This window comes from Aethalodelphis obliquidens, unplaced genomic scaffold (assembly GCF_003676395.1).
Source record: "Aethalodelphis obliquidens isolate GAN/ISIS:26980383/991018 unplaced genomic scaffold, ASM367639v1 scaffold26, whole genome shotgun sequence".
In the NCBI taxonomy this organism is placed as follows: Eukaryota; Metazoa; Chordata; class Mammalia; order Artiodactyla; family Delphinidae; genus Aethalodelphis; species Aethalodelphis obliquidens.
In genome coordinates, this window is record NW_020837970.1 from 12,843,041 (window position 1) to 12,866,783 (window position 23,743).

At 51.0% G+C, this 23,743-nt stretch overlaps 1 protein-coding gene across 4 annotated transcripts in view; it reads right to left on the minus strand.

Moving 5' to 3' along the window:
* Positions 1–23,743, minus strand: part of MEGF11 (multiple EGF like domains 11) — a 235,756-nt gene that overhangs the window by 54,734 nt on the left and 157,279 nt on the right. For all 4 annotated transcript variants that reach the window (XM_027123370.1, XM_027123371.1, XM_027123369.1 and 1 more), the window contains exons 5-9: positions 23,260–23,506; positions 21,921–22,041; positions 16,557–16,693; positions 11,981–12,193; positions 3,778–3,952 (exon numbers count right to left, since the gene is read on the minus strand). In XM_027123370.1, coding sequence (XP_026979171.1) covers positions 3,778–3,952; positions 11,981–12,193; positions 16,557–16,693; positions 21,921–22,041; positions 23,260–23,506 — 893 coding nt within the window. The remainder of the gene's footprint in view (positions 1–3,777; positions 3,953–11,980; positions 12,194–16,556; positions 16,694–21,920; positions 22,042–23,259; positions 23,507–23,743) is intronic.

The window sequence follows — 23,743 nt, forward strand, 5'->3', positions numbered from 1 at the left end:
TGGGCACAAGCTCTTAGAAGGCTGGATGGGCATCTGATTAGCCTTTCCATACCCTCAGCAGCTCCCCCAAGTTCTTGGCAGAGAAAATATCCAGTGTCCTGGGAAGGAAGGAGAAAGCGTGTGAGGGTTAGAACACCCTGAGTGCCAGGTGGGCTTGCTTCTGCCCCATATTCTTATGGCCTCGGGGGGTGGGGACCACCTGGCTGGATCAGGCATGCCACTGGGGTCCCAGGGGTAGTTCAGTACTCCTCATGGTTATGTTGAGGCTGAGGCCATTCTCAGTCCTCAGACTCTGAGAGACCCTGTTTTCACAAATGTATCCCAACATCCTCCCTAAAGAGCCCTTGGCAGGAAGAGCTCTGATGGGAGAGGACAGCTGGGCATAGGCCTCACATCCATTACCATGTTGGCTACTCACATCCAGTAGCAGACAGGACTGATGTGACTCTCACCTTACAGATGAGGACACTGAGGCCCAGCAAGGTAAAGCGACATGTCCAAGGTTACTGAGCTGAGGCTCAAGGTCTCCAAACTCTCAGAACAGGGTTCTTTTAATTAGTCTCAAATTAATTGCCCACCCTAAAACTCCTTCAAGGAAAAAGGCAGGTGCATAAATTCACAAACCACCTAACAAATAAAGGCAATGCTAATTATCACTGACTGCAGGACATTTGGGGGAGGGTCTCAGCCAAGTCTGCTTTCTAACAGCTCTGATCTCCCACCCTGACCAGAGCTGGCTAACTGCAGGAAGTTACATTCATTCAGAAGCTGGCGCGAGGGCAATGGTTTGGTTTCCCCCTCGGAACCTGATGTGTGCGGGAATGAGCCACGCTGGATGAGAGCAACTGACTCTTCTGTAATCACCTCAAGCAGCTACTGCTCAACACCCGACAGCGCCCCAAAAGAACCTTTCCAGGTAAAATGAGGCTTGGCGGGAGGAGATGGACGGGAATTCACAGGGTTTCACCAGGGCCGCTTCGCTCACAATCTGTCTTGTTTAGCCCTGAGCCCCAGGCAGGTGGGACTCCACATCAAGATGATTCCTACAAGTGCCAAGTCCCCCAAAGTTCAAGAGTAGGAAGTCATTTGCATCCCAGATGGAAGGAAGAGACGCAGGGGCCTGGCCTCCAGATTCCTGGAGCCATGGCCTGGGGGCAGTGGGCCCACAGACACTAGCCTCTCTAGGACCATCCCCAACCTTCACCCACCCAGGGCCTGGATTTCCCCTTCTTTTGAGGAGCAGTGACTAGGCAGGCAGCTGGGGGTGAAGAAGGGGGAACAGGGAGGCCCATAGACAATGTACACAATCAGACTGTAACAACCTCAGTGATGTCCCCTTCCCCTGGCCAATACACACACACACACCCACTTGCTCCTACTTTCTCTCATTTCCTCCAGAAGGGTGTGTTTCCTGACTTGGTCCGTAGAGTCTGCATAGTAGACCATCTTAGAAATCAGTCAGTTCATCTCCCCCTGCACACTCGCCATTTACAGATGAGGGAACTAGGACCCTGAGAGCGGAAGCCACTTGCCCAAAGTCAGAACTACCCTGGTAGCCAAGCTAGGACTGGGGTCTGGATGTCCCCCGAGAAGTCTTGTGTGGTCACTTCATTCTGGCTTCAGTCACCTGATCACTCGACTAGGTGAGACTTTTAATCCCAAACAACCATTCGCTCCTACCCAAACCCCAAACCTCGGGCACTCCATTTTTCTATGGAAGTTATGGACCAAGCTCACACCAATAAAGGTAAATTAGAGAGGAAATTTGCAGGAGGGACAGATCTTTTTCTCTTTTGAAGATGCCACTGGAGTCACCTTCACCCAGTTTTATCTGCATTGGGGAGGGGGAAGAAGGAGCTGAACAGAGTTTTGTTGTATAGACCAGGGGCAACCTGCCCACAAAAGACACTGTCACCAGGCAAACCTGTACTCTTACATCATGACAAGGGCTTCCTTCCAGTGGATCGCCACCTTGGCAGCACACTGGCCACAACCAGACCACACTCAGCCCAAATATATCAGCATCTCCAGGAGAGGGCAGGGGCATCAGTGTTTGTAGAGCTCCCCAGGTGATTCCAATGGGCAGCCCAAGTTGAGCACCATCCTCTTCCTACTCAAAGTGGGGCCACTGACCAGTAGCGCTGGCATCACCTGGGAGCTTGATTAGAAGCACAGAACCGGGACTTCCCCAGTGGTCCAGTGGGTAAGACTCCACGCTCCCAATGCAAGGGGCCCAGGTTCAATCCCTGGTCGGGGAACTAGATCCCGCATGCATGCCGCAACTAAGAGTTCGCGTGCCACAGAGTTCGCATGCCGCAACTAAGAAGTCCGCATGCTGCAACGAAGAGCCCGTGTGCTGCAACTAAGACCCAGCACAGCCAAAATAAATAAATAAACAAATAAATAAAAAATAAATATTTGAAGGAAAAAAAAAATGCAGAACTGTAGGCACCTCCTCAGATCTACCGGATCAGAACCTGCACTTTATCAAGGTCTGCTGGTGGTTTCTGAGTTCACTAAAGTCTGAGAAGCACTGAGGCAAGGTACTCCATACAGTATAGCCCATCTCTACACCTGACAGCAACCTTGCAAGGCAGGTGTTCCATTCCACAGGTGAGGAAACTGATCCTGAGAAAGGTTAACTCACTGGCCCAAGGTCACACAGTTGGTGAGTAGGACAGCCAGGATGTGACCCCGGGCTGGTTGCAAAGGCCACTCTTTGTACTACACAAACCACTTCTTATAGCACCATAAAAAATCTGGCCACGGGGGTCCCCTGAATGTTTGGGTCCTCAGACCCACTGGGCATGCCCTGCCATTGAACAGGATTCCACTTCCAATGTCAAGTTTTCCCCGGAATCAAACCTCATAAAGACCAGCATAATTCATGAGGAAATACAAATAGTAAACAAACACGTGGGGGAAAGGTTTACTCTCCCTAGTAATCAGAGAAATGCAAATTAGAGCAATACTGAGGAGCCATTTCCTACCTATATCATTAGCAAAAATTAAAAAAAGAAAAGAATGTTAGCAGAGTTGGTTTGAAATAGGTACATTCATACATGGCTGGTGGAGGCGTAGCTTTATATAACCCTTGAGGAAAGTAATAGGGCCACATCCATCAGGAGCCATAAATACATTATGCCCACCGACCCCGGGAAGTCACCCTAAGGAAATAACTCAATAGGAGGGGAAATGGCCTTTGTAGAAAGATGCTCATTGCAACATTTGTTGTGAACGTTGGAAACAAATCAGTATTCAGCAGTAAGGGAATGGCTGAGTCAGCAGGGGGGCCATCAGCTCCTGCAGTGTCATGCAGCCATTTAAAATGATAATTAAGAAGCCCAAGCAGCAAATATGGGAAAAAAGAAAGCAAAATACAAAACGCTGGGCTTATTACGTGCTCTGTGGTTATCATGATGGAAAAATACTGTGTGCGTAGGATATGGACGCAATATCCAAACCAGTTGTCTTCTTTGTCCAAACACCAAAGAAGACAACTGGTGTTTCAGGGTGAAGGGACAACGGAAAGACACCTTCCTTCCATTACTTTTACAGTTACAAACCCCAGTAGAATTGGCCTTTAAGAACAGCCTTGGCAGCTCTCTGGTCATGGACTCTATCTCTGAGTGGCACGTGGAGACACCCTCATTCTGCATCCATGGGCACAGGGCCACACTCCCTGATTCCACCTGGAAGTGGGAGGAGCTGGCCCCTCCTTTCCTGTGTAGGGGTGGGGGTGGGCGGAGAGGCCACGGGAGTCCCCTCCCATCTTACCATGAAGCCTGGGGCACAGGTGCAGCTCCCAGTGACGCTGTGGCAGTTGGCGCCATTCTGACAGGTGCAAGGCAGCTGGCAGCCAGCGCCATAGTAGCCAGCAGGGCAGGATTCATTGCAGTGGTGGCCAGACCACCCCGGCTGGCAGGTGCAAGCTCCAGTTACTGGGTGGCAGCTGAGCAGATGAGAGAAGGATGAGAGGACAGTCTGGTCAGGAATGCGGCCATATTCCACCCTCTGCCCACCCCAAGTCTGGTCTGCCCAGGGCTGCAGGATCGAAGGGCCTCTGAAGTTAAATTTCTTTCCTTTTTTTTTTGGCAAGTATTTTCCCCCAGTTGTGAGTTATTTATTTATTTATTTATAGTTGCGGCACGTGGGATCTTCTGTTATGGCACGTGGGATGTTTCGTTGAGGCGTGGCCTTCTCTCTAGTTGCGGTGCGTGGGCTCCAGAGCGTGTGAGCTCTGTAGTGGTGGCACGCGGGCTCAGCTGCCCCACAGCATGTGGGATCTTAGTTCCCCAACCAGGGATCGAGCCCCCATCCCCTGCATTGGAAGGCAGATTCTTAACAACTGGACTACCAGGGAAGTTCTGAGGTTAAATTTCTTAATGTATTATTTGTTTGCCAGACGATGCCAAGATTACATGGTCTTATTACATGTTTCTTATTAGCCCCAAGAAACTGAGGCTCAGAGTTGTTATATAATTTGTCTAAAGTTACATAGCAAAGAAGTAGCAAAATCAGGATTAGACACAGGTCTCCTGACTCCCAAACAAGTGCTCTTTATAATACAAATACACAGAGACCAAAGCAGGAGGCAGCCTCTTCCCTTATGGACTGGGAGGTCCAGCGCTTCACCCACTCTGCACCCAAGGCAGATGCCCAGTGTGTGGGCAGGCACAAGAGGGCTGCAGTGAGACCCAGTTACTCTGCATATTGTAGGTACTCAATGAACATTTGTTGAGTTAAAATGGAACCTTGGGGTAGATGTGTCCTCCCCTCTATGGCAATGTCTATATTGGAGAGAATACCCTCCATCCATGCATTGCTAGGGCTCTTTAAGAGCGAGCAAGATCGTCTCCATCCCCTCTCTGGCGAGCCCAGCAAAAGAACCATTTGGCTGGAGGCAGGGGCTGCCTGGCATGACCTCTAGAGAGTCAGGCAAACTCTGGCTGGCAGAGGTCTGATCCAACAGCCAATATGCATCCATGATCTTGGGTGTGGTGACCATTTTCTTCTCTGGGGAGCTTCTGTGGGGAGTGTAATTGATTGAAGGCCCCCTAGCTACTGTGTCTGAAATCCATCACTACATTTTCTCAGAGGTCACACTTCCCCTGGGCTGCTCTTAGCTAGAGCACAGCAGGGATATTAAGGTCGACACATTCTTGGCAAATCTGGGACTCCTCTGATGGACAAGTTTGGATTAAAGACTCCCCATCTCGCCAAACTTTCTTAGAACTGTGCTTCAGTCTAAAACTTTCCAATCAACCTTCCTTCCTTCTCTCTTTCCTTCACACAGGTCAGACCTGCATTGCAGTCTCATGCTCCCCTAGCCTCCTCAGCCCCTTCCCCATTTTCCCTCATAGCTGTGTCCCTAGTAAATCTCTTGCTCTCGGCATCTGCTTCTGGGAGAACTCAGACTAACACTCCAGAGAAGACGCTGGATGTCAGAGACAAGCTTCTTGGATTCCCTGCTTCCTTGCCCTGGAGTCCAACTCAAGGGATGTGGTCCAATGGCGCATGCTCTGGGCTGGCAAGAGAAGCCTACGTACAAATCTCGGTTCTGCTAAGTTCCACGAGGATATGGGCTTTGTCTCCCTGGGTCATTGGTGGATCCCCAGTGCCTGGCTCATACTCACTGTCCAATTAAATATTTGGGAATGAACAGGACTTTCACTACGAGTAATTATTTTCTGTCTGTTGACTTGTTCATCACCTGTCTCCCCACCAGGTGGCAGCTCCATGGGGGAGGGCCCTTTGCCTGTCTATTTCACTTCTGTATTGTACCCCAATGGCCAGCAGGGTCCCTGGCACCATGAAGATACCAATACATATTTGCCAAATGAAGTAACGGACAAACTAATTGTGTGAAGCCCAGCCAGTTTCCGGGAGCCCTGATTTTCTCATGGAAAACGAGGGATGGACAGGAGCAGACAGTTCCTGAATAGTAAGTACAAGCAGCTAATAGTCATTTTGGAAAATGTTTAGTCTCATTAATCATCAAATCAAAACAACAACTGGATATCACTTTTTCTCTATCAAAATGGTAAAGTTTTTTTGGTTTTTTTTTTAAAGGGATAATGCTCAATGCTGGTAAAGGTTTCTAGAAAACAATGTGGGGTTATATATCAGGAGTCCTAAAAATATTCAGACCCTTTGGTCTTGTAATTCCATTTCTAAGAATCTATCCTAAGGAAATAGTCACAGTTGTAGAGAAAGATTTATGCATGGAGATGTTCCCCAAAGCATTATTTATAACAGTGGAAAAATGGGGGCAATTTATATAATCATAAATAATATGTGACCAGGCTATTAAAGCACCAGGCACTTTACACCTATATTTCTAATCTTCAAGTAAGCCTGTGAGTTAGGCATTAGAGCCTCTATTTTTCAGATGGCACTTGGAGGTTATATGACTTGCCCAAGGTCACACCACTAACTCAGTGGCAGCTGGGATTCTGACCCAGGTCTGTCTGGCCATGTTCTGGTCACTGCCTCATGCTGCCTCTGACACCAGGGTACTGGTTAAATGAATTATGATAATTCATGTGAAGGCATGTTAGAGAATTATTCAAATGTTTTCCAGTCTATTTAATGATATGACATAAGGGTGAGTGAAATAAGCAAATTGTGTATAAAGTCATGATCTAAAATATGAAAACAAAGTGAATCAGAAATGGATGAAGAATGAACAAATTACAACAAAATGGTTTTTGTACTCACCCCTGGATCGAGAAATTATGAGTGGCTCTGAGTTTTTTCTTTAAATTTCTATGTATTCTCTGACATTCTCAAACTGAGCATCTATTATATTCATAAACAGATAAAAAGTGATAAAAATTATAATATGTAAAAAAGAATGTGTGTAAAGAATGGATGTTTGAAGACTTCCTGACTTTTATGGTTCCAGATAAATTCCTCCCTGGGTCCCACACTGTAAGGGGAAATAGTGGCCTGCACGGGTGTCATGGGGCAGGGGGCCCCTACTTGGTGGCCCTGACCCTCAGCCAGATAGTTGTGGGGTGCTCCCCTCTGTCCCCAACACTCCCAGCAAAGCCCTAAGGCATGGCCTTTCTCGGTTCCAACTTTTCAGGGGTCTCCTCTGAGGTTTGGGTTTAGGGTCAGAGGGACTGGCTCGGTCACAGTCGTGGAGACTGACATGCTTGGACCCAGGAAGTAACCCGGCAGCGCTGGCGGCCGCGATCAGCTCTGTCCGGCCCCTGGGATTCTGAAAAGTCTCAGTTGTCCTTCTGCCCGTCTTTCAAGAGATTCTCTCGTTACAGGTCCTTGCTCTGGTGTGAAGACCACCCTGTGAATTGCATACTAGACGCACAGTGAGCTGGCGAACGCTGGCCTCTAAGCTCTCCTGCGTTTCTTCTTTCCGTCTTAGCCGTCGGTGTTTTGGATGTTAGGGGTGTGTCTCAACGCCAATTTTACCTTTTTACTCTGAGAAACCAGAAAGCTCAAAACCAAACCTGAGATAATTTCTTCCTCTCTCCTTTCATATCCCTAAAATTCTATTTTAAAAAACAAAACACCTCTGTTTTCTTAATTCGATCACCTGTCACTTATTATAGAAACTCCAAAATCCCTTTGAAAAGAGGGTGGGGAATGATCGCTGGCTCAGCGATTAGGACTGAAAACTGCCGTCGCCGTGCTCTCGGCACCTCTGTCACAACTCCCTCTCCCTGGTGTACCCTGCTCCCTGCCCCGTTGGTGGCAGAGCCATTCCCTTGGGTCACCTGGCAGCCAAGTGACTCCTGCTTAGGCTGGTTTGGCTTTTGCTCTGCCTTTTTTTTTCCCCCCCCTCACCTTTCTCCATTTCCCCCAGACATAGATTAATCACAAGTTAATAGGAGCCGAAAGCTGAACAATACAGGAACCTTTTCAGGGTGGAATTTTCTGCCAGTTTTTCCTGGCTGCTCTGAGATTGCTATCCATGCTGCATCTGGTGGCTAAGTCAAATCTTTCAAAGGTAATCCACTCTCATGGCTGCTGGAATTCGTCTATGACAATCCAATTGTGGAGGGAACATGGACGAGGTCTGACACACAGGTGTTCACTTTCTCAAGGTTATTCCTTTATGAAGGAAGGAGGCTGCTTTGTGTGTGCTACAAAGCATTTATAAAGGGAATGAAGTGTGGGGAATTTCACCAGCCACTCTTCCTTCCCAGGGCACGTGGGTTCAACCTCTCTTTGAAGCAGCCTCTCCAGAGGGGCACAGAGCCGGGAGAGGCTGGGGCTAGCTGAGGAGGGTTTTCTATGGTTGGGGGTTGGGAAGACTTTGCTTCTCTAGGAAAGATGCTTAAGGCCTTCCTGGCAAGCTGTCTTGGAGGGGCTCTGCTGCAAGCTTTTGCCGAAGCCCGCAGGGAAATGAGGCAAGGTTTCTGGGGATCCCACACTCTCTCTCAGGGAGCTCGGTGGAAGCTTCACTTTCAAAGATCACAAGAAAACTTTTGTCCCCCACTGGGCTGACAAAAGGCGATAGACAGATTGGGAAACTAAGACAGAGGAGAAGTACACGTATCAGGACACTGACTCAGGGAGAGGTAGTTCTAAGGCCAGGACTGAGGGGTCCCAGACCTACCCAGAACCTGCAGCTTAACCCTTGGGATTAGGAGTCCTAGAGTCATCCCTCTGCTTTTCTTGGATCCCGAGAGAAGGCTCTAGAATGGGACAAAGGCTCACAGGAAGAAAGGAGTGACCTGTGTCCACAGAGAGGAAGAGAGCTGTTCTCTGTGTCCCTGAGAACAAAGCCAAGTGCAGCCTGAGAGAGGTGCAGTGAGACCACAGGCTCTCAACCTCGGGCAATTCTGCCTCCTCCCACCCCACCTAGGAAACGTTTTTGGTTGTTAGAACTTGGGGCTGGGGTATTGCTACTGGCATCTAGTGGGCAGAGGCCAGGGATACTGCTAAACATCCTGCAATGCACGGGATGGCTGTCCACAACAAAGAATTATCCAGCCTAAAATATCAACAGTGGCGAAGCTGAGAAATCCTGAGTTAGACTAAATAAAAATTCGGTGAGTGTCCGGGGCTTCAGTCACTGGGGCCGTATGCCAAGGGAAAGGGGTGAAATATATTTTAGAAATAGGGTGACATCAGCTCGGGAGCAGAGCCACCCTAGAGGAATGGGCGATTTAAGATGAATTCAGCAATTCTTTTTCCTGAAGGTCTGCTCTGTGCCAGGCTCCGTGCAAGGCTGAGGCCGCAGAGACCCACAAGCTCGGGCTGTGACACAGCTCCCTGCAAGGAGATAGTCAAGCAGACACGGGGGAACCCGGCCTGGGGGGTTGGCTGCCAGGCACTCTCGGGGTCCCCACGCTTAAGAAGCACTACTGCCTCCCAACCCCTGAAATGTGACACGTGTTAAAGACAGTAAAGCAAATAATCATCAATATTGAATGGGCTGAGATTAGCGACGGAGAAGAGGGAGTCCTTCCAGATTAAAAATGCATGGAGGACTCCTTCAGAGGAGGGATAAATGATGCAGGGCATGGCTGCTTGGGTATGGGGAGAAAACAACAGCTCTTTAATTTGGGGGTTGGTTGGATCTCCGTGGCAGGGACTCTCCCTGCACTGGACCTCAGTGGCAGCCTAGCTTCCTGTCCCTGACACGGTCCTCCCTTGGCATCCCTGCAGGGGTAGGGGTTCCTGGTGCTGCCCCTCACCCGTGGAACAGCCTGAGGCAGCTGCCCAGTCCCCCGACCAGCCATGTGGGACCCCCGTGTTTAGAGTCTTGGAGCTCTCACCCCACCCTCCAGACCCAGCCCAGAAGCCACCTCCTCCAGGAAGCCTTCCCTGACCAGTGAAGCGGTTTCCTGTGGTGCTTTCTGTACAGAGCCCTGGGTCACAGTTACTTGAGTACATGTTGGGACCCAGCAGGGCCAGCCGCATATATTTCATTGATTCTAAGATGCACTTTGCCCCACATTTTCAGCTCTCTGATGGATGTGCTAGGCAGTCAATGGTATGTCATGGCTCAGTTTTAGTAGTACATAAAATAAAGCAGTGCCTCACTACTGGTGTTGTCTTGTATTTGAAGAAATATGGTAGGAGGTCCTCAGTGTGGGTAGGTGCTCCAGACTTAAGTTCCTGAGGGCTGGACTCGTGCTGAGGGACCCTTTCTTTCTTGTGTTTGGCCCTGCAGGCTCTCAGTGTTTGTTGAATGAATGACTGAGCGAATGAATGCTTAAGTCATATATAGCCCGTTCCATTGGCTCCAAGGCCCCCTCTTAATGGTCTCCTTCCCAACCCTCTGCCCTTGCAGAGAGCACTGCCCGAGCCACTTAGCTCCAGGAACTGAGGACTGGGGACAGATTCTGTCAAAGCCATGACACTTTCTAAGAGGCCTCTGCTTACAGTGACCCGAGGACCTTGAGTGATGTGTGGAGAATCAAAAGCTGGAAATGAAGAGGGGCCGAGGCTAGGTCCTGGCTGTCCCAGAGACGAGGCTACAAAGCAGAGGTATCTCTCTCTGGCCTGCCAACAGAAGCAGCACCCACTGCTGCTGGTCCTGCCCTGAGCTGTCCTGCAGGCCTGAGGGGAGAAGGGAGATGCCCCTCACCTTGCACCATCCTAATAAGAGGCGGCCACATAGAGAGCTGTGGAAGCATTTATCTGGGGCCTGACAGCCTCATTTGAAGCTTTAATCTGGGGCCCGACAGCCTCATTTATCACCAGAGGGCGGTGCCAGCTGGTGCAGGAAGCAGGCAGTGAGGGGAGCTGGGGGATGTGGCCCAGGGCAGCTCTGGCATCTCCACTTCCAGGAAGCAAGGCTGGGGCCGGCTTCAGCCCGATGTCCCCAAGCCCCACTTTTTTTTTTTAACTGAGCCTTTTATATTATTTATTTTGTTTAGTAGCACATGACAGAATTATACACAGATGATTTCTTAAAAATCAAATGTGGTTATTTGTATATACATTAAGCCCTCAGCATAATTCTGCCTCTGAAGTGCTAATACAGTATTTAAAATTATACAAACATCCAGTAAACGGCATTTTAGTTTATGACACTCTGTTAATACAATAAATATACAAAACTTCCAAACTACTAAAAACGTGCAACATTAGAGGGACAGATGGAGGGCATTTATATAGAACCATGACAGTCACCGTAATGGCAGCGCAATATCACTCGCTGACAAACTATACAGATATCCCTAGATAAATAATCCCAGTCCTAGATTAAAAACCACTGACACAGGGCTTCCCTGGTGGCGCAGCGGTTGAGAGTCCGTCTGCTGATGCAGGGGACACGGGTTCGTGCCCCGGTCCGGGAAGATCCCACGTGCCGTGGAGCGGCTGGGCCCGTGAGCCATGGCCGCTGAGCCTATGCGTCCGGAGCCTGTGCTCCGCAACGGGAGAGGCCACCACAGTGAGAGGCCCGCGTACCGCAAAAAAAAAAAAACAAAAACCACTGACACAGAGTGCAGGGAAAGGCCACCCCAAGCCAAGACCCTGTGGGCCTGCCCTCTGTCCCTCCCGCTCCACCACTCTAGCCACGGCCCCAGGGGACAGCCCTCTGCAGGCCCCAGGTCAGCCATACCAGTTTTTAAGGTCCCTTCTAACACTGTCCGTCTGTGGCTCAAGTCCCCTGCTTCTGCCTTGGTGGTCCTGTCTCTGGGCCCCTCGGGGCTGGTAAAGGGCTTGGTTAGATGCAAACTCTGTGGAAGGGAAAAGTTCTCCCAACCACGCCCCCAGGGCCCTGGTACCCTGAGCCTAGCCCCCCACGTTCCCACCCATCCCTGCCCTGTTTCCCTGAGGGCCACCAAGTTCCCTCATGCTCCTGTGTGTGGGGTCTCAGGTTGGCCTACGTCTTTTCATCAGACTGGCCAGTGAAGGTGATTGCTGAGGTCCCAGCCCTTTCACTGCCTGCCTGGATGATCTGGCCGGAGGTGGGCTTTGTGCCCTGACAGCCCCCTCCCCACCAGGGCCCACCCCACCCCTGTCCCCCGCTCACCTGTCCCCAGATCGTTCGTACCTGATGGTGTTGTCGGCATCACAGGGGCAGGGCAAGCTGCAGCCCGGGCCGTGCAGGCCCTCGGGGCACAGCCGCTCCTGGCAGCGTGGGCCTTTGTAGCCAGGTTCACACTTGCAGGCACCGGTGGTGGGTGAACACTGACCCCCATTGTGGCAGTCACAGCGCAGGGAGCACTGGAAGCCAAAGGTCCCGAAGGGGCATTCCTCTTGGCACCTGCGGGAGAGCAGAGGAGGGTGAGGCTATGCCCCCTCACCTGCCCTTCCAGATCCACCCAGCACGTACCGCCCCTGCCTCCAGGCCTGGGCCTGGTGTGCTGCACCTCCTCACAGTCTCCTCCCCTCTTTCCTCTCCTCCTCCAGGAAGTATTCCGTGGTTTAGTCACCCCAGTCCATTCCCTCCTCCATGCCAGTTCCCCTCAGTCCCCAGGACTGAGTTCATACTATCATATTTCATTGATTATAGGCTTTATGTGTTTTTTTTTCATTTTTTGATTGCAGTAAATAAGTATAACATAAATTTACCATTTTAATTATTTTTAAGTGTACAGTACAGTGGAATTAAGTACATTTATATTGTTGTGCACCATCTCTAGAACCTTTTCATCTTCCCAAACTGAAACTTCTGTACCCAGTAAACAACAAACCTTGTTTTAAAAATATATTCTAACATCTCTGAAGCCAGTTAAGTCTTATAACTGATGGCATGTCATAGTTTAATTTTCAGTGTTTTTCATTCTTAGCAATATATAAACTAATGATGCATCTCACCATCGGTGGCATTTCAGATTTGAGGAAATGGGGTAATTTTATTTCTACTCATTGTCTCTGCTCTTCGAGTCTTTCGGACAGATGTACAGTCTCTCTGCCATATGGGAGACGATCCTCTTCCACCAGTGTCGAGTTTCCCCATGAGTACAAGATGCATCCTCCTGCATCAGACTGGAGAATCCCCCAAGACAGGGACTATTTCCTCTTCCTTGGACGGGGGGGGGGGGGTTCCCTCAAGGCAGGGGCTGAGCCTCTTCCATCAGCCGGGGAGCCCCCCAAAGAAGAGGACCTGGCCCCCTTTGTGTCCTGCCTCTGCTGGGGCCTGGGAGTTGGAACTCCCAGCATAATGATCATTATTTGACTCATCAACTGACATCCATTGGTTGTGGGTCCTCTGTGGGTGGGTGTAACCTCTGCTGCTGACTGCCTAGCTTCCTGGATGTGCCCAACACCCCTCATCTCAGCCCAGGGATATTCCCCAGGGGATGTAAATTCATCTTCACAGCAACAACTTAAGGGGTAAACCTGGGGGCATATGGGGTAAAAGAGATGGGCAACCCCTGCGTCCCAGAGACAGACGAACAGAAATGGCCTATGGACTCTGGGGTTTTGGATTAACCGCATCCCCACAGTGCTTCAAAGGTGCAGAGAATGGGGAACTGACTTTACAGCTCTGACATCTGCTTCCTCGTCACAAAATGGGAGGATAATAACTAAACCTCACCAGGTGTTTGAGGATTAAATGAGGCAATGTGTATAAACCCTTAGAAAGGTGCCCCATGCACGGTAAGGGCTCAGTAAGAAGTGTTAGTTCTTATTATTACTCTTGTTAATACTGTTTTCTATAGTTCTCCTAACAGATCCCTTCTGGCATGAAAAAGCTCAAAGGGAAGAATTCCAAATATTAACATTGGAGTGGACTTGAGGAATTACAAGTCGTTTAATGATTATGTTTTCCCATTTTCAGGTTTTCTATATATCTTCTACAATAATCAGGGCAGAGGGGAACAATAAAAGATGTTTAAAAAAATACAGCCTTTAGCTTCCCTGGTGGCGCAGTGGCTGAGAGTCCGCCTGCCCATGCAGGGGACACGGGCTCGTGCCGCGGTCTGGGAAGATCCCACATGCCGCGGAGCGGCTGGGCCTGTGAGCCATGGACGCTGAGCCTGCGCGTCCGGAGCCTGTGCTCCACAACGGGAGGGGCCACAGCAGTGAGAGGCCCACGTACAGCAAAAAAAATAAAAAAAAATACAGCCTTAGCATCTTTATTAACTCTTGGTGAGTCCTGAGTTGGAAGCAGTGTTTTCCACCACACCCAGATCGTCTTCCTACAAATCTTGCTGCATTTTAGTCAGTTTGAGGCCTCAGCAAGGGAAAGAACAGAAAAGAGAGGGAGGAAGAGGAAAGAGAGAAGGGGATAGAGAGAGAAGGAATGTGAGGTGGAAGACAGGAAGGAGGAGAGAGTAGGATGGAGGAGGTGAGGAGGAAAACCAAGGCGGAAGGGGAGGACACAGAGAGGTGAAGAGCTGTACGATTGCTGCCTGGATTGCCAGCCCCTGTTCTGCCTCAGAAAGGATTTCCCCAGAGGTCACTCAGGTTGCCTCTCCTGGATGTCTCAGACACCAGGGGAAGAAACCCCAGCCTGGAGACACCTCCGGATTCCTCCTTTTCACTGGAACATTCCTTCTCCCTCCCATGCAGCAGGACTGGGTACAGCCCGGACAATGAGCTCCCTTCTCTGAAGGGCACGTCCTGCCCCATCATATTTACAAAGGGACTGACTCCTGACTCCACAGCCCCGGAAAAAGAATCTAGAAATAATATTGACAACCTAATCCATTTACATAATCAGCCTCTTTTTTTTTTCTACCCACAAGTTAAACAACTTATTTATTTAGAGATCAAGCAACGACTGCTAATGAATTTTACACAAAGCACGCTAATGATGGGGCCTGTGGAACAGAAGGGTAATCACAGCAGGAATTAGTTTTCTACTTAAACATCCTTCCTTTGCAACATATCAATCTTACGTGTCCGATATTGCCATTAACAACCAGATACATTGCTCAATTAAATTACAAAATGAGCTGCAAAACCCTCATTACGTTTCATGTTTAATTTGCACTGGATTCTGCCTATCCGGGGAGGCCTGCATTATCACACCCACTCAACTTTAATATGCTCGCAATGATGTGGGGTGGGTTCCTGCAGCTGTCACCTACAAAATAAATGGAGCCAATTTTACAAAATATTAAACACCAGGCAGCCCGTTTAGGTGGGAAACCCAAATGCTACCAGGCCCTTCTAGGAATTCTTCATCTGTAGATGGTTGATGAAGCTTGCCTGAAGACCCCGAGGCTTTTGGGGTTTCTCTCTGCCTCAGGATCATGGGCTGGGCCCCAGCAAGAGGGACGAGGGGTATTTCTCCATTTGGTACATCTTGGCACCAATGAGGTTGGATCCGCCGGTGCTGAGTCCAGTCAGCTGGAACCCTGGGCCCGCTTGTCTCCAACAATGAATGGGCTGTATTCGCTCTCCTGTGAAAGTGGCCGGAAACAAAGGGTCCTGCTCTGGTTCTGGGGTCTTCCGGCTCCTGTCCCTGCTGGCTCATCCCAAATGTCTACTTATCCAGGGAGATGGTGAGGATGGGAAGATGGCTCAGTGCTTTAGTCCTGCCTCCCTTCTCCGCCTAGAGATGCGGTCTCCAACAGAGGTCAGAGAGGGATGGATCCCCAGATGCCACACCCCGCATTCTGTGCCAGGGATGCTCACGGAGATGAACACTGGCTCACAAAGAGATCAGATCTGGCTTAAAAGACTTCAGGCTGGGGGTATGTAAGCGCAAAGCTAAAAACGGAAAATCTCTTTTCTGGACCACTGAGGACTTGGGGCTGACTCCAGTGAGAGCTGGAGGGGTGCAATTATGTTGGTCAGAGCCAGAAGGACTCATTGGTTAACTCAGGCCTGATTCCTGCTTCCTGCTGTTACCTGGGCAGGGGAAGCAGAGTAACAAAATCCAGGGCCAAAGGTGAAGCATGGATCCCACAGAAGCAGGCAATGGTGTGACAGCCTCCTCTCTACTGCCCGTCTCTCTGCTCAAAGAGACACACGTGGTTCAGAGTGAGAGGGAGGGGACTTGCCCTGGTTCTCTGGACAAACGTCCTCCACCAGCTCTGAATCCACTCACCGTCAGACACCTTGGCTGTCATTTCCACTCCTTCTGGAGCGCCTGCCCTATCATCGTGGACTCTTTCTTACCATGGCAAGTGCGCACGTCTGGCAGTCCCTCCGTTATGTGTTTTGTGGGTCATCCACTAAGGTTGCAAGGCTGGTTTGATACCAGGACATTGGTGCCCTTGATCGGTCTGCTCTCAGGCCGCAGGCCTTCAGAGGATGCAAACTGACGTTGGCAGAACTCACGTCAGGAATAAAAATCCACTTCTAAAAGCAGTTGTGCAGAATGTGTGAACTGAGTTTGCACGCTCAGCTTCCTTGGCTTATCGGTGCCACTGCCTCTCTCCAGGTGGGCAGCAAGTAGAGAGTGGTGGTAGGTGCCCACCCGCTTCCGCAGGTGAGTCAATGCAAGTTCAGGGCTTGGGTCACTGGGCTGGGGGTGGGGGTGGGTACCCTCAGCAGGCTGAGGGCCAGGAAGGATGGGTTGGCAGAAGGACTCAGAATGCTTTCTGAGAAAGGAACAGGAAAGCTGGCAGAAGAAGGCCATGGACCGGTAAAGCTGAGCTGTTCTCTTCAAGGCTGCTGTGAAAAGGAGTATTATGTACAGCAAGGACGAGAGTTAACAGCTTCCTTACCTGTCGCCCATGTATCCGGCTGTGCAGTGGCACTGCCCAGTCACGTGGTCACACTGCCCTCCATGGTGGCAAGGACAGTCCTGGCTGCAATTCTGGCCGAATGTCCCTGGTGGGCAGGGCTGGGCACACACTGCTCCCTGAAACACAGGAGGGAAGACATGCAGAGGTGGTGCTGCTGAGATGCAATCCTGCGGCCACCTTCTTCTAGAAGTAGCACAGTTGCTACAGCCCAAGGGACCACGCCATTCCCTCAGTGGCACCTTCTCCCCAATCACAGACGCATAGAAAGCGAGACACCATGGCTTCAAAGCTAGAGATGGGCAGACTGAGGCCAATTGGCCCATCTAATTATTCAGCACACACTTATTGAGTGCCTGTTGTATACCAGGTCCTGTGTTAGACACTAGGGATATGAAAATATGAGTAAGACTCAATTTCTCTCCTCCCAGTCTACTAGGGAGAGAGACAAGCAAACAGGTAACTAGTGCACGGTGCTAGGTGCCCTCACACCGCTACACAATAAAGTGCTGAGGAAAACAAAGCAGCGGTGTGATTAAACATGGTGGTCTGGAAACACACATTTATCTCTACTTCTTTCCCAAACCCAGCTAAGAGGAGAGTAAAGGGGGGAAATGTACAGACCTACAAGGAGAAAAGGAAGGGGAGAGGGGACCGTAGAGGACAAGAGGTGTCACGTGGTGGAAGATGGACCGGCAGATAGAGGAGCAGAAACTGCTGGGGTTTCTGTTTGCTCAGCAATGCCAAGTCCCTGCAGAGCACACGTTGCAAGACAAGGCTCAGAAAAGCTCAGGAATCAGAGACACCTGGGGCCTCTGAAGGCCAAGGGGCACGTGTGGGGAAACAGGGGGACGGTCTGAAAGTTTATAAAAGAGGGAATTAGACCCCAGATTTTTACTCCCATTTCAAATAGCCAAGTGACTTCCCAAGACAGTTTACTTTTAGGGAGGTTGGTCCATGTAGGTTTCAGACACAGGGACACCAAGCACAGCTAAGGGGAGTGGGGCAACAGAAATGGGGATCTTCTGAGACCTGCCTGCTGAACAGACCCTCTGCTCTCTTCCCCTGCTCCGCTCCTACGATGCTAGTGACCCGACTCTACTCCCTCTGGCAGGGTTCTGGCGGATTCCTTTCCGGGGACATTGAGAAGAAAGGCCTATAAGTAATGATATTTGAGAGTCCCATCAGTCAACAAGCCTGGCATCTCCCCCTGCCCCCTAGGCTTCCAACCAGCTTTTCCAAGGATCATGGTAAAACATGAACAGGAAGCCAGGGATCACCAGATATTTGAAACGAGGCTCTAGCAAGTTGGGAGATGGCGGTAAAGCACATTACGTACAAATATAGAGGGAAATGCCAGAAGAGACACCTAAAAGATTTGAAGCTGGGACCTTTCAGGAGAGGGACTCGTGGCAGGTCTGGGGGGTGCAGAGGACTGCTTTCCCCTCCCTCCAGTAGTAGCCTTGTGGTATTAGATACTGTGTATAATTTTTCAATTATACATGTGACTCTTAGATCTTTATCAGACAGAAATCTAAACTTACTCTTGTCTCCTGCTGCCCTTCCAGCCTCTCCCATACCAGAGATGGTCATTTTTCTTATGGAGATCAAGGATTCTCCCATAGTTAATTAATCAATTAGTTCAACACACAATTATGAAGCACCAGGAACTGCCAACCCCGAGGAAGCTAGTTTAGGCAGGAAAATCCTGCTGACCCGGGTCATCTATCAATACCATCCAATTTACTTGTAATGAATTAAGTGGGAGGACTTTTCGCTCAGATGTCTCCTCTACACATAGTAAGTCAGACAGTGCGGGGCTGTGGGGGGCAGGGATGGGGGACCGAGCAGCAGAGGCAGCAGCCCAGGGCGGTGGGATGAGTGTGTATGTGAGGAGAGGGGCAGGGAAATGCTGCTCAGACGAGGGCGTCCCTCTTCTTCCTGGAGGTGGTGGGGTTACCCGGGCTTGCCTTTCTCACTGTACCCCACAAGCTCCAGGGATTCTTGAGGGAAGAGATGAGTCTTTCTGGCCACCATCTGAGCCAGTCTTCTGCGGTCCTGGACCAGGACCTTCTGACCCTGAAAAAACATTCTGAGCCATCCTGGGGGCTCTGCTTATACCTCCTACCTCTCCATCACGGAGCACTGTGGGGTACCCTCTACCTACACACACACACAGACGCCCATATACACCATCCATCCTGTTAGACTGCAGACTCCCTTTCTCTTCAGTTTCTGAGACATGACCAGGGCCCCCTAAAGAGGCCAATAGGAAAGCTTGCTTCCTTTCAACACTTCCTGGGGAAATCAAACATCCTTGAGACTTTTTTGGATAGGAGGGCGAGCACTTCTTTTAGCCCCTGCTCAGTATTCCCCAAATGCAGCACCCCAGGTCCCTGTAACCCTAAGCCCCTCCTCTGGCTCGAGCTCCCGGGGCCTGAAGGAATCTGTTACCTTGGAAGGACTGCTGTCTGGTGTGGTGGGAAGAATGGTAGACTCAAGGTCAGGACTTGGGCTCAACCCCTAGTTCTACTTCCTTCCAGATGGCTGAGCAAGAACAAGTCACATGATCGTTCTGAGCCTCGGTTTCCTCATCTAGAAAATGAGAGTGGTAACTCCCAGTCTCCCAGGTGGTTGTTAAGATTCAGTGGGATTAGAGATGTGAAGGAACCTTCATTAGTATTAGAGATGAGCAGGCCCTTCATTAATATTAGTTCAACCCAAGCAGACACTGGACATACAGGTGGTGGGAGCCCAGTATCACCTGGGACAGAGAAGCATGGGGGAGAACCACATAATTAATTGGTTACTACTGGTTAGAAGAACAGCTTTTTGGGGAGAGGTAGGGGGAGAGGACAGGGAGGAAAGTATCAGCTTGAGAGGGCTGTGGTCTTATGGTTTCTTTCCTGCTACTGTGAGCTGAATTGTGTCCCTCTAGATTCATATATCCTAACCCCTGGCAACTTACAACGTGGCTTGAGAGAGGCAATACAGTTAAAATGAGGTCATTAGGGTGGGCCCTAATCCAATATGACCCATGTCCTCATTGGGAGAGGAGATTAGGACACACACAGGTACAGAGGGAAGGCCATGTGGAGATGCAGGGAGAAGACAGCCGTCTACAAGCCAGGGACTGAAGCCTCAGAAGGAACCAATCTTGCCAACACCTTGGTCTCAGACTTCTGGCCTCTAAAACTGTGAGAAAACAAGTTTCTGTTGTTTAAGCCACCCAGTCTGTGTTACTTTGTTGTGACAGCCCTAACACACCTGCCCTACGGTCACCTGAAAGCGTATCTCCAAGTGTGGTGGGATCTCAGGCTGTGTGGCATCTAGAAGGTTAGAGATGAGGTGAGGCAACAGTCCTGCTCCTCTCGGGACTGGTTAGATCAAATGGTTCTGTCAAAATCCGGAAACCAGCTGCGCTTAAAGAGGACCATGGCTAAATGGAGCATAAAAAAGGAGGGGGCCGGGCTTCCCTGGTGGCGCAGTGGTTGAGAGTCCGTCTGCCGATGCAGGGGACACGGGTTCGTGCCCCGGTCCGGGAAGATCCCACGTGCCATGGAGCGGCTGGGACCGTGAGCCATGGCCACTGAGCCTGCGCGTCCGGAGCCTGTGCTCCGCAATGGGAGAGGCCACAACAGTGAGAGGCCCGCGTACCGCAAAAAAAAAAAAAAAAGAAAAAAAGAAACAAAACAACAGCAAAAACCAACCCAATCGAAAAATGGGCAGAAGACCTAAACAGACATTTTTCCAAAGATGGCCAATAGGCACATGAAAAGATGATCATCATTGCTAATTATTACAGAAATGCAAATCAAAACTACAATGAGGTACCACCCCACACTGGTCAGAATGGCCATCATTAAAAAGTCTACCAATAGGGCTTCCCTGGTGGCGCAGTGGTTGAGAGTCTGCCTGCTGATGCAGGGGACACGGGTTCGTGCCCCGGTCTGGGAAGATCCCACACGCTGCGGAGCGGCTGGGCCCGTGAGCCATGGCCGCTGAGCCTGCGTGTCCGGAGCCTGTGCTCCGCAACGGGAGAGGCCACAACAGTGAGAGGCCTGCGTACCGCAAAAAAAAAAACCAAAAAATGAAAAACTCTGGCAAATCTCTGCCTACCTCAATAGGCCCTGCAGCCATCCCTCCTGCTGTCCACCCCTCCACACACACACCCTGACCTCGTCGTTCACAGCCTCCTGAAAGATCCCACTCCTGCTCAGCAGCCCTGTCCTTCCTGGCTTTGCAAAGCCTCAGGCTCCAGGGGAGAAAGGCGGCTGTGTCACTGAGCTCCCCCTGAAACGGGAAAGTCAGCCTCCGTGACTCACTGCTTCTGAGGGGCTTGGGACTGTGGAGGGTGGGGACACTGACAGGGGGAGCATACTGGCTAAAAGGAGGCTGTGGCTTCTCTGTGGCATCCAGGGACATACGAAAAGCAACTGCAGAGCACTCCAGAGCTTGCAAGGCACATTGGATGTGCACTGCCTCATCTGAGCCTTCTGCCAACCATGCTGCTATGAAGGGCAGGGCTGTTTTTTTTGTTTTTTTTAATTTTTAATTTTTTTATTTTTTGGCCACACCACGCGGCATGTGGGATCTTAGTTCCCTGACCAGGGATCAAAGCCGCGTCCCCTGCATTGGAAGCATGAAGTCTTAACCACTGGACCTCCAGGGAAGTCCCAGGGCTGACGGTTTTCATGCCAGCTTTGCAGACGGGGAAGCAGAGACTAGAATAGCTGAGGGCTTTTTTCAGGGCAACATTGGATGTGAGGCCTGATGTGATGTGATAAATCTCATCGCCCTTTCCCACAATGGTGGTTCCTAGACAAGAGACCTGGATCAGAATCACCTGGAGCACTTGTTAAAATACAGATTCTGGGACCCACAGAATCAGAATATGTGTATGTGTGTGAGTACAGAGGTTGGAGGCTGGGAATCTGAAGTTCTATAAATGAAGGTGATTCATACCCTGCTCTCTCCCTTCCTCTGCACCACCCCAATCTTTACGCCATGCCCTTTTCACCACATGTCAGAGCCCGTGGCAGCTCAAGTGAGTCCCTATGCTGAAAGACAGAGACAATTTATGAGAATAATTCAACTCCTTTGCACATGAGGGACCACAGGCTCAGAGAGGTTAAGTAACTTGCTTCAGGTCACACAGCACTTAGATGGGAGCCCTGGGATTCAAAGCTGTGTCCATGACACAACTGGCAGTGTCTAATGATGCCCATGACCATAAAGAGGAGGCAGGGTATTCAGGCTGCGAGAGGAATTTAGCCCTCCAGGGTACATGTGAGGGATGCTCAGACCTCTTACAGAGCCCCACCCAGATCCTGCAGGTCCACCTACCATCCAGCCTGGGGGGCAGGCACACTCGCCAGTGATGTGGTGGCAGGTACCCCCATTCTGGCAGGGGCAGCGCAGCTCACAGTGAGCCCCGTGGCTCCCAGGTGGGCAGAGCTCCTCGCAGCTGCGTGGGGAAGCAGAGGCGTTAGAGGCAGCTGCATGCAGATCAGGTCACAGGGCCCTAGTGCTGCCGGTCCCAAGGCCCCCGGGCTCCCTAGAAGTTAGTGAATTCACAGTCAGTGTGAACCATACTAGACACAAGGCCAGGAGAGGGAAAACAGGGCTCAGATACAATGAACTGGAAGGTTGTGTGCTTGGACCAGTACTTGCGGGATGACTTAAGTGCTTTTAGTGTAAAGAAGAGTGCTCTACTGGGAGGGAAAGCTGAGGAAGGCTTCCCTAAGAGGGAGACATTTCACTTGAGTCTTGGAGGTGAAGTTAATTTCACCGGGAGAAGGGGAGGAAGGGCATGTCAGGCAGAAGGAACAGGACAAGCAAAGGCCATGAGACGTAGCCATGACTCCAGTCTTCAAATTCTGCCTAAATTCAGAGAAAGGGAGAATCTGGGGCATGCCTCCACCCTCTTCCAGGCTTTCAGCTACCACAACAGGCTTCTATACAGGGACTATCACTGCTGAGATGCGGGGAAAGATTTGTCTGGGGTCTTGGTCTTGGGCCTTAGCCCAATGTTTTGCCCCTGGAGCTGTGGCCAGACACTGGGGCAGGGGACACACAACATCCATCCAAGATGTATCTGCAGCCAGAGTCCTTGGGTGTCCCCTCAGGATCTGGGGCTGCTGGGGAGGCCACTGAGCCTTTGATAGGGTGGGGAGGAGAACTTCAATCTTGCCTCTGAAGGGGTCTCAACTAAGCAGTCTTGGAGGGCTCCTGTCCATGCAGCCTCCGTCTCCAGGGAACTGGAGTGAGGGGCTGCTTGGGGTCTGAGGGGAGAAGGGAAGGGAAGAGGAACAGGGGCAGTAAACTCCCCGAATCTGTGCAAGATATCTGCCCAGGGCCCTCACCCCGCTCTGCCTCAAATGGCCTGGAAGGGTCAACAACGGCATCTGGGTTACGATCAGAATTCCAAACTAAGGTCTGGGGCCTGGACCAGGGAGGGCCTCCTGGGAGGAGGTCAGCCAGCTCCTCTGGCCATGAGAGCCTCCATCAGAATGTGTCCTCCCTGGGGCTTGGACAACAGGGATCTGAGGGTGTGGGCGAGGCCCGGGCGTTCAGCCTCTGCAGGACTTGGGGTCGGAGCGCAGGAGATTTTACAGCCAGGACTATCCTGACCCTCCAAGTGTTTCCTGATCCTGCTCTCCCAGCCGCCCCGGGCTTTACTCACTAGACGCCAGTATAGCCGGGCGAGCAGAGGCACTCGCCGGTGCGGGGATCGCAGCTGGTGCCGTGGCGGCACTGGCACGGCAGCTGGCAGCCCTTGCCGTGGGTGCCAGGCGCGCAGAGCTCCTCGCAGCGCCAGCCTCGGAAGCCGGCGGCACACACGCAGGCGCCGGTGATGGGGTTGCACAGGGCTCCGTTTTGGCACTGGCACCGGTTGCTGCAATGGGGGCCCCAGTGGTCGCTGTCGCAGCCTGCAAGAGAGGAGCGGGTCAGGGCAGAGGGATCCCCGTGGACTCTGCTTGGGATGGGGGCTGGAAACAGCCTTCCCATCTCTGCATTGCTCTTCCCTGGACAGGAGGCGGCAAGGGGTTTCTGGACGGAAGCTTTGGCGCTTCATAGCTCCGTCAGCTCCTTGCCAAGCCCCACTCCACCCCCAAATAATCATCCAAGCTCAGAAGCTTCTTTCCTCAATGCGTCTCCCAGTCAGG